Source organism: Triticum dicoccoides, chromosome 6A, assembly GCF_002162155.2.
Source record: "Triticum dicoccoides isolate Atlit2015 ecotype Zavitan chromosome 6A, WEW_v2.0, whole genome shotgun sequence".
Lineage (NCBI taxonomy): Eukaryota > Viridiplantae > Streptophyta > Magnoliopsida > Poales > Poaceae > Triticum > Triticum dicoccoides.
Genome location: NC_041390.1, coordinates 69,230,216 through 69,245,185, shown reverse-complemented (window position 1 = coordinate 69,245,185; position 14,970 = coordinate 69,230,216). Strand labels below are relative to the sequence as shown.

Here is a 14,970-nt window from a genome sequence, read left to right as displayed (position 1 = left end):
GGCTGGGTGGCAAATGGTAAAACCAAGGTTGGGCATTGCTGGAAAAGCTTTAATCAAGGCGAACTATCAAGGGGTTCCCATTATAACCCAACCGCGTAAGGAACGCAAAATCCGGGAACATAACACCGATATGACGGAAACTAGGGCGGCAAGAGTGGAACAAAACACTAGGCGAGAGGCCGAGCCTTCCATCCTTTACCAAGTATATAGATGCATTAAGATAACAAGATAATATAATGATATCCCAACAAGTAAATAAAGTTCCAACAAGGAACAGTCTCCAATCTTCACCTGCAACTAGCAACGCTATAAGAGGGGCTGAGCAAAGCGGTAACATAGCCAATCAACGGTTTGCTAGGACATGGTGGGTTAGAGGTTTGACATGGCAATTTGGGAGGCATGATAAGCAAGTGGTAGGCATCGTAGCATTGGCATAGCAAAAGAGCGAGCATCTAGCAAAGCAAAGATAGTAGTGATTTCGAGGGTATGATCATCTTGCCTGCAAAGTTGTCAAAGTTGACTGGATCCTCGAAAGCAAACTCAACGGGATCCTCATTAGCGAACTCGTCTCCCGGCTCTACCCAAACAAGACAAAACAAGCAAACGGAACACAATCAACCACGTGCCAACTCAAACAACATGATGCAATCATGGTATGCTATGAGGGATGCGATATGTGATGCATATACAAGATTTGACAAGGAATGAATGAACCTGGCCTCAACTTGGAATTCCAAGTGTGCCACTGGAAAGGTGAGATGAAATCACTTGAAAACGATATAAAGAACGCCGGAATCGGAGTCACGGTTTGGAAATGGCAAGCAATTCAAATATGGCACCGGTCTGCGATATACAGCAAGTAGCCATCTAAACGCAACAAGATGAACATGCTACAGTACTCAAACATGGCAACAAAATACATGGCAGGGATCCATTAATGATGCTTAACAAAAGATGAACACTGAGCTACGGCCAATTCATCCATTAACAGGTTCAAACAAGCATGGCAAAAATGCATTTGGTAAACAGATTTCAGACTTAGTGAAATTAACACTTGTCTGGAATTTCGGATTAGGTAGCACACTTTGGAGCATGAAAACTATATGCTACAGGGCCTGAACATGGCAAAGTAAAGCATGGTATGGAGCTACTCAAAGAGCTTAACAAAAGTCCCTTAGTGACCATGAGCCAAAAGGGATCAGAAAATACAATTGCAAGCATGTGAACATGGCAAAAACACAATCAGATCACAGACTTAGTGAAAAACTTGAGCATGCAAATCAGATATCAAGTAGGCATGTTTACGAGCTCGATGCACTCACTACAGAGCAAATCATGACAATCTAAGCATACACCCATCAAGAATACACATTATACAAGCTAGACATGACAAGAACAATAACATAGCATGCACGGATTAACTATAACATCCTCGGCAAAATCGCTAACAAGTAGACGATCTGCCCAGCTTCATGAAATAGCAAAAGTAGAGCTCGATTGACTCAAGCTAGGGTGCTCCATAATTGCAAACAAAGACATGGATGGATAGAGCACTACAAGATTAACAAAACATCCATACTGATCATCCTCAAAAGAGGCACGGATCACTAGGAAACAACATGAACATATGGCATATTGAGATAAACAGGTCAAGGACTTAGTGGAAATGCTAAGTCCCTGAAATCAGCATTAACAAATGCACCACTTTGCAAGCTTGTGCTAGTCACCACACACATCACAAAAATACATGGGTTGCACCTCTGGATAGATGACAAAACATATAACAAAACTCATGTAGAGCTCAGGGGCATATCATGCACACAATAATCATGGCAAAAATGACAAATATCTAATTGGAGCACCAGATCTGACAATTATCTCAAATAGCATTCTTCCAACAGCATTTCGGGCATCAAGATGAACTCAAATGAAAATGATGCAATGAGATGAAATGATGAACTCTCTGAGATGAACATTTTGATATGCTATATGCCCAAAACGGAGCTACGGATGCGGAGATATCACAGGTCAAAGTATGCAAAATTACTGGAAAGGGGGGGAGTCAACCCGATCTAGGGTTTACTGTAGCAACCCGGATCCGGATCCAGATTGAGCAAGCGCGAAAAACGAGGTTCGTCGGGGGCCGGCGCCGGAGTAGGCGAGGGCGGCCGGAGAGAGGAAGGTCGGCGCTGGAGCGGCGTTGCCGGGGTGGAGCGCGGCTCCTGCCGCCGAGGGGCGAGGCGGTCGCCGGCGGGGACGCGCTGCGGCACGGTGGCGGCGGCCGTAGCGAGCCAGGAGGTGGCGGCCGGCGGCGTGGATCCGCGGCGGCCGGTGGGCGGCGCGCGGGGAAGAGGACGAAGGCGGGGCGGCGGCGCGGACGTGTGGGCCGCGGGGGCCCAACTCGGGCTCGGCGGGCCGGCGATGTGGGGCGCGGGCGCGGGCGAATCAGGCGGTGCCAAGTGGCAGCGGCGGGGTGGAAATGGACATGTCCGTCGGCGGCTTTTTTGTCCGGTCACGAGGAGAGGGAGAGGGTTAGGGTTTCGCCCGTGAATTTCGGAGGGGGGTTCTTTATATAGAGGTAGAGGGAGTTAGGAGTGTCCAAATGAGGTGCGGTTTTCGGCCACGCGATCGTGATCGAGCGCTCTAGATGATGGAGAGGGTTTTGGTGGGTTTTGGGCCAAAATGGAGGGGTGTTGGGCTGCAACACACATGAGGCCTTCTCGGTCCCTTGGTTAACCGTTGGAGCATCAAACGAAGTCCAAATGGTACGAAACTTGACAGGCGGTCTATCGGTAGTAAAACAAGGCTGCTTGGCAAGTCTCGGTCCAATCCGGAAATGTTTATTCCCCACACACGAAAGAAAGGTAGAAATGACCACCGGAGGAGAACGGAGCGCCGGGATGCAAAATGGTCAACGGGGAAAATGCTTGGATGCATGAGACAAACACGTATGCAAATGCAATGCACATGATGACATGATATGAGATGCATGACAACAATAACAACACACGGAGACAAAACCCCGAACCCGAGAAAATAAAATAACTTAACGCCGGAAACGGCAAGAGTTGGATTACATATTAGGTAAATCATAGGTGTTACATAATATAGCATGGAGCAATAAAAAATTATATATACGTTGGAGACGTATCAAGATGCCATGGGAAGGTGCTTCCATGTGTTTCTTGAGGGGGGGGGGGCATATGATACTTATCTAGATATATACTCCATTTGATATATTTTCAAACATTAGCAAGCAATAATCAAAAGGTGTGCTTTGCAAAAACACATTTTTTAACATGTATAAGAATTAGATATAAACATGTAGTTATTGGTTACTCTGTCATGTGATTACAAAATTCTTTTTATCAATTGATTGGTGTTTTTTTTTGATAAAATGTATATTATTTTATCGCTTAAAAACCGACAATTGAACCAGTGAACCCGCGGTTCGACCGGTAAACACCCGAAATGACAGCCTTGCCGGTTCGTTTACTGGTTTGGTTTTTTTAACTATCCTTGGAAGGCTTGATGTTGTTATTTCTCACGAGGGATTAACAAACGTGTTGACACTACTATGTTCCATTTTAGGAGTACAACCATTAGAAAGATTGTTTTGATGTACCACAATATTCTGATCCCCTTTTGTGGCCAACTATATAACAACTGTCACATCCCGATTTAGGAATAGCAACCAAAAGGTGCATCTTGCAATATCAATTTATTTCCTTCTATTTTCTAGGCAACTTTGCATGTATAAAATGTTTTTCTCTATGACAATGTATAAATGACATGTTTCTCACTGTCATACCTGAATATCCCTCAAAAGGTGCAACATGAAGGTACTTCCATGTGTTTCTTGAGGGGATCGTATGATCTTTATCTAGATATATACTCAATATTTGTCAAGTTTTGCAAATAATAATCAAAAGGCGTGCTTTGAAACAACACTTTTTTTATCATGTATAGGAATTGGATATTAACACGTGGTTACTGGTTATTCTGTCATGTGATTGCACATTCTTTTAATCAATTCATTGGCGTATTTTTTTATTAATATATATTATTTTGTTGCTTAAAAAACCGACAATTGAACCGATGAACTGGCAGTTCGACCGGTAAAAACCTAAAACAACAGCCTTACCAGTTCGATTACTGGTTCGTTTTTTTAACTATGCTTGGAAGGCTTAACGTTGTTATTTCTCACGAGGAATTAACAAACATGTTGACGCTACTATGTTTCATTTTAGGAGTATAGCCACTAGAAAGAATATTTTGATGTACCACAATATTCTTCTCACTTTTTGTGGCCAACTATGTAACAACTATAGTACTCTGGTTTAGGAATAGCAACCAAAAAGGTACATTTTGCAATATCAATTTATTTTCTTCTATTTTTTGGGTAACTTTTGCATGTATAAAATGTTTTCTCTATGACAATGTGTAAATGGCTTGTTTTTCACTATCATACCTGAATATGCCTGAAAAGGTGCAACGGGAAGGTACTTCCATGTGTTTCTTGAGGGGATCATATGATCTTTATCAAGATATATACTTCATTTTATATATTTTGTCAAGTTTTTCAAGCAATAATTAAAAGGCGTGCTTTGCAACAACACATTTTTATCATGTATAAGAATTAGATATTAACATGTGGTTACTGGTTACTCCGTCATGTAATTACACATTTTTTATCAATTCATTGGTGTGTGTGTGTGTGTGTCTATATATATATATATATATATATATATATATATATATATATATATATATATATATATATATATATATATATATATATATATATATATATATATATATAATTCTATTGCGTAAAAAACTGACAATTGAACCAGTGAACTAGCGGTTCGACTGGTAAAAACCTGAAACTACAACCTTGTCGGTTCGATTACTGGTTCAGTTTTTTTAACTATGCTTGGAAGGCTTGACGTTGTTATTTCTCACGAGGGATTAACAAACGTGTTGACGCTACTATGTTCCATTTTAGGAATATGGCCACTAGAAAGAATGTTTTGATGTACCACAATATTCTTCTCCCCTTTTGTGGCTAATAACTATGTAACAACTATGGCACTCTGGTTTAGGAATAGCAACCAAAAGGTACATTTTGCAATATCAATTTATTTCCATCTATTTTTTGGTCAATTTTGCATGTATAAAATGTTTTTCTCTATGACAATGTGCAAATGGCTTGTTTCTCACTGTCATACTTGAATATCCCACAAAAGGTGCAATGGGAAGGTACTTCCATGCGTTTCTTGAGGGGATCGTATGATCTTTATCAAGATATATACTCAATTTAATATATTTTGTCAAGTTTTTCAAACAATAATCAAAAGGTGTGCTTTGCAACAACTCATTTTTTATCATGTATAGAAATTAGATATTTACATGTGGTTACTGGTTACTTTGTCATGTCATTACACATTTTTTATCCATTTATTGGTGTATTTTTGATAAAAATATATATTATTTTATTGCTTAAAAGACTAACAATTGAACCAGCGGTTCGACTTGTAAAAACCTGAAACGGCAACCTTGCCGGTTCAATTACTAGTTCGGGTTTTTTAACTATGCTTGGAAGGCCTGACGTTGCTATTCCTCACGAGGGATTAACAGACGTGCTGACTCTACTATGTTCCATTTCAGGAGTATAGCCATTAGAAAGAATATTTTGATGTACCACAATATTCTTCTCCCTTTTGTGGCCAACAGTGTAACAAATATAGCACTCTGTTTTAGGAATGGCAACCAAAAGGTGCATTTTGCAATATCGGTTTATTTCCTTCTGTTATTTGGGCAACTTTGCATGCATAAAATGTTTTCCTCTATGGCAATGTGTAAATAAGTTTCTCACTATCATACCTGAATATCCCTCAAAAGGTGCCATGGGGAGGTGCTTCCATGTGTTTCTTCGGGGGATCATATGATCTTTATCTAGTTATATATACTCCATCTGATATATTTTGCCAAGTCTGTTAACAATAATCAAAAGGCGTGCCTTGCAACAACACATTCTTGCTTGCCACCGTTTCTTTGTGCAACCTTGCACGCCACATGCCTTCCTGCAAAGCCGTTTCCATAGGAGGCAAAAGAAAAAGGAGGTAGCATCAATTGCTCTGTGTTGTGGGGATCTCATCGTAAATGACGGCAGGGCCCTCTGCCTTTTAAAATATCCAGTGCCGAATTTGACGTGGGAGCGAAAGGAAGAGAGCGAAAGAACCATTCTAGAATTCCTCCACGGCGCGCGCTTTCCCAGGGCCCACGTGCTGCGGCCGGTAACGTGGCGCGCCCGCGGGCTGCAGGACGGGCGGGAGGCCGTGCCTGGCCCACGCGTACGCGGGGCGGCGAACTGCACGCAGGCCTAATCCTGACCATTTTGCGCATAGGCCCTTGGATTTACCCGTAAGTACGTAACTCTGTCATGATACTGTCTCTACCGTCCGTCCTACTGTCCCTGGAAAAGTAGGTAGGAAATACAGAATGCAGCCGTTCTGTCGACGATCACGCGCTGCGGCCGCGGCGGACCGCGGGGAAACGCGTCCGGTGTCCCTTCCATGCGGGCCCGGGGCGTCCGCTGGCCCTACGTGTCATTGTTGTACGCGGAGCTGGAGCGCGCCGACAATGTCTGGTGCTGCTTCTGCCTGGTGCGTAGCCGTTGCAGACGGTGGAGCAGCTGGGCTGCCGGCTGCCGCTGCGGCGGGAGAAGGAGAAGGTGGAGGACACAGGAGGAGCCTGCATGGGATCCTCTGCCCGCGGCTCGGCTCCCGACGGCCGACGGGCCCGAAGCGAGGCGCATGTGGGGGTGCTCTGACGGGAAGGACGGAAGGGATTGAATGCAGGGAGAGGGTCAACGTGCAGATGCGCAGGCAGGTACAGGGAGTACGTGGGTGGCGGCAGAGGAGCACGGGCCTGGCCTGACGCGCGCAACGTGTGCTGCCGATGATGCCGACGATGATTATGAACCGGCGAGCGACAGCTGGCTTGGGCCCCATACTGGCCCCGCTTCCATGGCGGTCAGTCTCACCCCAACCCTGCCTGACATTTTTATGAGAAAAATAGTGTGCAGGTTCTGCGTTAGTTGACCAGGTCAAATTTCGCCTGCCGTGAAGCTTGACGCGCCGCCTATTTCCAAACTAAACTGCCTTTGAAAATATTTCACGTCGTTAACCCTTTTGTGCAGAGCCTGACAGCTAGGCGCTGCACAGTGCATCGCTTTGCTGTCAGGCGCTGTACAGTAGGGGTCAGCTGGATGAAATACTTTCAAATACAGTTTAGTTTGTGAAATAGTTTTGCTTGAAGTCAAATTTGTGTCTTTTTGCAACGTAAAAGAATTCTGCGCGGCATCATCTGCTGACCAAACTGATGGGCGCTGGTCGCTGCTCACTGGAGCCACGTTATTGATTGACCACAGGACAGGGGGCTGTTGACCGACGGCCGGGCCCCATCTCCTTATCTTCAAATTTCGCCCGCCATGAAGCTTAGCGCAGGAGGGGCTCAGGCTTTCGGCCCTAAAGAATTCCATTTTCCTGAGTAAGCTGATGGACGCTGCTCACTGCTCACGGGAGCCACAGTATTGTCAATCAAAGGGGCTGTCAGCCACCGGAGGCGACCAGGAGGGTGAAAATGGACAAAAATGGCCCTTATCTGAAACTTCAACACAAAATGGCCCCAATCTGAAAATATTTCATGAAATGGCCCCTTTTGCATGACGCCCGGGGCTAGGGCGCCGTGCTAGATAGCGTACGCCCCGGGCTAGGGCGTCATGCTATTTGGCATGGCGCCCTAGGCCAGGGCATCATGCTACATGTCGTTACCATGGCGCCCTAGCCCGGGGCGTCATGCTCTCTAGAATGACGCCCTAGCCGCGGGCGTCATGCAAAAGAGGGCCATTTCGTGAAATATTTTTTCAGATTAGGATCATTTTGTGTTGAAGTTTCAGATAAGGATCACTTTTGTTCATTTTCACGGAGACCCGTCTACTTATCTTCGAATTTAAACAGCACGCCAGGTCGCCAGCGTCCGTAGCAAATGCACTGGTGAGGTGCGACCCTGCCGCTCGTCCCGTCAGGACCTGCAAAATTGATTGATTAAAGTCCGGATGAGCCTAGCTGGGCTCATCATATGGCGCGCAGTACAGCTGCAGGCAGTTCCATTTTTCTTCTTCTTTTGAGGCAGGTCTGCTGCTGGCTCGTTCGGGTCGGCCTCGCTCCGCGTCGAGTCTCCATTTGGCGGCCCCTGGGCGCTAGTAGTACGTAGAGACCGCGGCTAACCGTACCCAGCGCGGCAATCATGGCTTGATTTGGTCGCTAGGACAGCTCTGCCTAGCCTAGGGCGATCGAGCTAGCCATAGCCATAGCTGTTGTTAGATCGATCCAACTACGTAAGTACAATCACTATTTTTTTAGGGTATGGGAGTAGTAGAATATTGTGCTGGCAGTTGCCGCGTTAAGTCGCTCGCTCCTCGCCGTACACACCGTCCGGATCGACTAAACAAACCACCAGCTGATGATGATTAGCGCATGTAACCTAACGTTCGGCGCGTCTCGACCCGGGCGCATTGTTATTGTTTTTTTCTTTCTCGGATTGGTAGAGGGTTTAGGTAAGGGATTGATGCATGATGGGGTGGTGCTGGTATGCGGTTGTAGTATCACAAAACTTAAAACTTTGCTTTTCGTTGGTAACGACTATTTCTGACTTTCTCGGGTGGTTAACAGGCTGGGGGGAATGATGGGGTAGTGGCAAGCATACCGTTGCGTCGTAGAGCGTGTGTTTTGAGCCCCGACTTGCCTGATTAATTTTTTTGGCATGACCAAAGCAAGGTCATTATTGTTTGGGTTATAGCCATCGTGGAAAATTCGGCAGAAATGCCAGAGCTTCATTTGGTTTGGAGCCAACTGAGTTGGTAAAATGTTTGGCAACTTTGATATATTTTCCCGTGTTTGATTATACTTTTCTTAAATATATTTAGCCAATGGAAGGAAGAGAACGGGTGAAACTTCTTTTTTGAGGACAAGAGACAACAACAACAAAAATCCTCCGATTCGTATTATTTGTCATAGATCTAATATGAAGTTTATGCTAAATCCTCAACAATTAATATTGATAGGAGAGAGTAGCTACAATATGTCCAACGAAATAATGTGTACCCACATATGTCACCACGCAAAATTGATCTAAGCAGTACGAGGTATGTTGGGTTGTAGCACTAATCATGATTTGCGCTGTCACTTCGGCCACTCCCAATGCTCCACCTTGTACCAGTGCTAAGCCTGTCATGTAAATGAAGAATCTGATGTGGCCGAGGTGAGTGTGAGAGGTGAGTGTGGTGATTGTGACCCCAGGAAGAAAATGCCAAGTGCGTGAACTAGGCAAAACATTGAAATGAAAGAAACCCACCAATGTATGAAAAACTTTAGTTGCTAAATCATTAAAGGAAGGACCCCATCTAAGCACCTATGCATTGGGGAGTACAGTTCCTAAGCTATCTAATATGCTCAGGACCTCATCTAAGCATCTATGCGTTGGGGAGTATAGTTGCTAAGCTATTTAGTGTGCTTAGCACCTCATCTAAGCACCAATGCATTGGCAGCAGCCTTACACTAATCAAAAGGGAGGAGCTAGCATCTTCTTTACTTCTTATTTGCATTGACATGGGCTCATGCAAGCTTTTTTCCTAGTCTGCACCTCTGCGGTGTTGTAGCCGAGCGATAGATGTAGCGCCATCTTCGCGCTCTCTCTCCTCCTTTCTCTATCTTTCACACATGATCTTAATAAGGTTCTAGCCGGTTTTATTTTCTTCTCTTTCATCCTTTGTCTCTATTGATTTTCCGGTTTTCCTTCTATTTTTTCCCTTGTTTGTTTTTTATTTACTTTACCTTTTTAGAAATTCCTGATTTTTTTAATTTTACAAACAATTTTCAATTTTTTGAACAGATTTATTTCATGAACATTTCTCAATTTTAAGAACATTTTTTGTATCCACATACATATTTCAAATTCATGATCATTTTTTGAATTCATGAATAAAATTTTAAATTCTTGAACATCTTTTAATTCATGAAACGTTTTTCAAGTTTGCAAATGTTTTTTGAACATGTGAACACTTTTTGAATTCATATTTTTTGTAAAAAGTCAGAAAGTTTTTCTGACTTCACAGATTTTTTTAATACACAAATATTTTTGAATTAAAATTTTAAAATTACAATAAAATGTCAAACACCAAAATGTGAAGCAAAAACAAACATGGATGCATGCGCTTTTAGCCGAGGCTTCGCACCTAACGTAGACTAAGCCTACGCTACCAGGCCGGCCCATGTGGCATCGCTCGTGCACAAATTCCAAAAGCGCTTTACTTTTTCCTGCCCCTGAGATTTTTTGGGTGCAGACTTGGGATCAAAGCCTTCACAAATCTGGAGATCAGTTTTGGAAGGAAGGGTTGTGTTGAAACAAGGGCTGATAAGTAGAATTGGAGACGGCCAATCCACGCACATATCTAGAATGGCAACTGGGTTCCACGTGAGGTTATGATGAAGCCTGTTCTCATGCGGCACCGGAGCTTTACTCACCGTATCACATGCTGATTCAAACAAGGAATCACAGGGAGGCATGATTGGATGGAAATGCTGGAAATTTAGACCCAGGCAGAGAAGAGAAGTTGTGGAAGCATGAAATACATGTTGCTTCTAGATGGCCCTGTATCAAGGTACTCTGAAACATCGATTTTATACTCACGTGAGCCCAACAACTGAATTTATGTTTTTTTACAAATAAACATTGCGCTCATTATTCTCATATTTTAATTCAACAATACAAATAGGAATTCCCCTGAGCGGTAAAATTTCCTGTCAAGAGCGGAAAAGAATTTTCTGACAACAGACAAAAAGGAAGGAAGATGAAACCATTGCAGCCCTGGCTGCTGGGACAAGGTTTTCAAAACTCATGAGCTTCTGGAGAGACGTACACAGGCACAGGCAAGAAGGGGAATGGGGCTACAGAAGCATAGGCAACTGGAGGGCGTGATTGAGCACGACGAGAATGTTTCAGGTCTTCCTGTTTCTGTCTAGCTCTTTCTTCTTCGTCCCACAGCTCGGCGCCGCGGAGAACCCCAGCGATCTCACTAGTCTGATGAATGTTGTTATGCTCCTTCTGTTCGTTGGGCAGCCGATGCAATATAAGTCCAGCCATCAAAGCAGGAAGATACAAGAGGCTAGCATGGAACATTCTTCTTGCACTCTTCTGACTAGGAGCCAGTACAAATGATAAGGCTCCAATGGCGAGGCCCGTCGTTAGAAGCGATGCTTCAAAACTGAACCATTCGGATGTTAGCCCCCCTACAAAGCATTAGAAAGATCCCAAGTTTGACCAAGTACTTTATTATAAGTAGTAGTAGAAGCAAATGGAAACTAGAGAACCTATATGATTTTTTAGTACGTACAGTTATATGCAAATAACCCCAACGGCAGCATGTAGAGACAATTTCTGAGTGAAACCCATGCAGTTCTCTTGCCAGTAGGATCAGCAAAAGAGAGCATACGATACCTGAATCAACAAGCCAATCACATGTCAAGGATACAAATTAGGACCAGTTAACATTTTGATGTAACTACTACAGTTGGAATAATTGAGTTACCCTCCAGCAAGGTAGTCAGCGCGGCATAAGTACGCAAGGGCCATGAAATGTGGTAACTGCCAAAAGTACAAAGCAGCCGGCAGAATCATAGAGTTGAGTGACAGTTCAGATGCTGCTGCCGCCCACCTGTGTCAAGATAAATAAGGGCCACATGCCGTGTAAACATATTGCACAGCTCCATTAATAATCATTCAACAAATAAACAAGAGTGCAATAATACACAGAATATATATATATGCCCATGATGCACTAAAGCATGATATTCTACACCTGTGCAGGCAGTCTATTAGAGCAATGCTACAAATACTGAAGAATTTCTGAAATACTCCCTCCGTAACAAAATGTAAGATGTTTTTTATGCCCTATGCAAAACCAAAAAACGTCTTACATTTTGGTACAGAGGAAGTAGAAATGTAGGCGGGTGATTATGAATAGCTGGATGCTGTGGTAAAGGACAGATGTAAAGGTTTCTTCTTTATGAACTTACTAGCAAGATGCCCATGCGTTGCACGGAACATCAAGATGCATTTATATGAGTAGTTTATCTTGTGAGAGAAAAGGATAAACGAAAGAAAGCCTTATTTGCAAATGTAGAGAGGGGTGTGGGTATCTTTCTGCAAAATTGCCATAGTTTCCTTCCTATCCGTCAGATAGAAATCGGACGGCCTATATTACAGGATGGCAGGCAGACCATCATCACCAACTCTGTTTTTTATAAGAGTAGAGATTAGTCTGGACTGAGAGAAAAACCATACACCCAATACCTATTCCAGTTCTCAAATCCGAGTCATCATATATTCATCTAATGCACCTATTGCTTTAACTGCACCACTGTGTATCCCAGCCCCTAAAGACCTTCTAGTCCAATAATGCCAGCATTCCAGTACAAGAAGGGCTCAGGTAACAGAAAGAGTCGCGTCCAGTTGTAAATTTGTTTTCTCGTATCTCCTTCCTTTATAATGCCGGCAGGAGATTTAGAGCTTTCCTTCTCCTTGAAGTATTACTGGACTCTGAGCCTATAAGCGACCTTTTTTTTATTTGCTTGCTTAAGATGTGACTGTATGGCCTGAAACAGTCTCGGGGGCAGTGGTATCATCCAGTTTGATGCTTCATGTCAGCAGCTATGGTTTTGAGAGTAAGTAGTCCATAACTTCAATTTGTGTGTTTAAGCTTGTAGGTCCAGAGGGCTCTACGATGTATATGTTGCTTCATTCTGACGAATCTGTTATGGCCGTGGGTGCACAAGGCAGCAGGAAATAGGCTTATCCGTGAAGGCATTGGATAGCTTATGCTAGAGATTGGAAAGTTAAGAAAAGGAGTAACTCGATTAGTATTTATCCTTGTTGGATACAGTTGGGTCCATTACAAAGAGACTAGTTAAATTAAGAAGAGTCCAACTGAACTAGGAAGGTAGTTATGGTTTGGTCTTGAGTTTAAACCATTAAAAAAGACATGCCTAGGCTCTAGGCAATAGCAAAACGCCTAGTGGTTAATGTGAGCTTAAGCGTGCGCTTTGGTCAGAAAAGCGCAAGGCAGTGGTGAAACTCACAATTAGCACCTATCACCTTTTTTAACTTTGGTCTAAACTGAAATACGACTTGCGGATCAAGTTAGTCGTCCTGCATAAAGGACTAGCATGTATCACATTTAATCACGCAATAAGAGAATAGTTTATCAATCTGTCATCCCCCTCATTCATCCTCCCTAAGCCATGTTCTATTACCCAATCCCATACGCCGAGCCATGCATGATCTTCATGGCAGTACTAAACCAGATTGTTCCAGTTGCCAGGCCATTAAATGACCAAAACCAGGGTGCACAATAAGAAATTAAAATAGGAGATGAAGAATATACACTCGCTCCATTATTTTCAACATATAAAATACCACCTTCAACCTGCACCTAGATAATCCAGAAATGTGTCTTCAGTAGTAACATACCCTAGAAGTGGCGGAATGGCGCCAACAACCGCTCCCACCCATGTATTGACAGGGTGTATTTGCTTCAGTGGAGTGTATACAAATGCATACAGAATGAGATTGGATGCTGCAAGCCCAGCAGCTAAGTCATTAGCCTGCACAGACCTTGCCAAAATTTCTTAATGTTTAGTTCCAATAACAGCATCATACCATCTACAGTGGCCGCATACACTTTAAACAAAGTGTAAAGCAAGTACAAGCAAACAGCAAAGAGCCGAACCTTGCAAGCCAATAATGCTGTTCCTGCAGTTCCAACAGTTGTAGCCCACATGGCAGCATGCACAGGACTAATACGCCCTGATGGTAGGGGCCTTCGCATTGTCCTTTTCATTTTAGCATCATTCTTTATTTCAAACACCTGAAAAGGATGTCGATGCACCAAGTTCATTGTCTCTAAGCGTGATAACCAGGTGTATATGATATCTATAAATCCCGATGTAAATATGTAAGAAAATCAGAATAACTTCTCAAAAACTGATATTGAAGTGTGACAATGAACATAAAAGGATTGCAAGAATGTGAACACAATGAATATTGGTTTGGTTAACCAACATGCTAATGGAAAAGGCTGCCCCAAAAAACAAGCACATACCTGGTTGAGAGTGTTGGCAGATGCTGCAACCATCATGGTACCAGTGCATGTGTAGCAAAGTCCAGCAATGTCTACAATGCTGCCACTACCGAGCACATATCCAGCCCCCGATGTTGCCACGACAAGTGCACTAAATACCATAAAAAATAGAACGTATAATCAAATAAAAGAAATGCAACAAGAGGACAAATAATTTGTCAGCCACAAGGAGTTCCAAGATGCAAGACACAGACCATGGCAAATTCAAAATCATAAGATTGTCTGAATATATCCAAGGGACACATATTAACCCATACGTGCACTCTCCAGACATACATAAATCCCACAGAACAATTTCTCCAAAGCCAAATATACTGTGGTCTAGGCAGGGTGTGGGTTCTCCCTTCTGGAAAGGTGTCACCTGGGCCTTGGAGGGGGTTAGACCCTTCTATAAATGGAAACTAGGGAATGGTAATAAAATAAGCTTTTGGGATGACGTTTGGGTGGGGGATTCTTCCCTCAAAACCCAATTCTGGGACGTGTATGAAATCTGCCAACAGCAATGCTGCGCAGTTTCTGAGGTATGGGATGGTTCTACTCTCAAACTTACCTTCAACAGATGTGTGGAGCCTAGATTTTTGGATAGATGGCATGAATTGATCCGAATCATCTCTGACATGCCAATAACTGACGAGACGGACCAACCCATTTGGAGATTGGAACCGTCGGGGATCTATTCAGTTAGGTCGTTTTATAACATGATTAAT

At 43.4% G+C, this 14,970-nt stretch overlaps 1 protein-coding gene across 2 annotated transcripts in view; it reads right to left on the bottom strand.

Annotated features, from left to right (window-relative positions):
* Positions 1–10,727: 10,727 nt before the first annotated feature.
* Positions 10,728–14,970, bottom strand: part of LOC119315008 (protoheme IX farnesyltransferase, mitochondrial-like) — a 6,791-nt gene continuing 2,548 nt past the window's right edge. Inside the window, exons 2-7 of one of the 2 annotated variants that reach the window (XM_037589678.1) lie at positions 14,225–14,354; positions 13,783–13,990; positions 13,594–13,699; positions 11,654–11,779; positions 11,459–11,562; positions 10,728–11,354 (exon numbers count right to left, since the gene is read on the bottom strand). In XM_037589678.1, the coding sequence (XP_037445575.1) occupies positions 10,954–11,354; positions 11,459–11,562; positions 11,654–11,779; positions 13,594–13,699; positions 13,783–13,990; positions 14,225–14,354 (1,075 nt within the window). In that variant the 3' untranslated portion in view covers positions 10,728–10,953. Of the gene's footprint in view, positions 11,355–11,458; positions 11,563–11,653; positions 11,780–13,593; positions 13,728–13,782; positions 13,991–14,224; positions 14,355–14,970 lie in introns of both variants that reach the window. The other variant, XM_037589679.1, reaches the window with a different exon arrangement.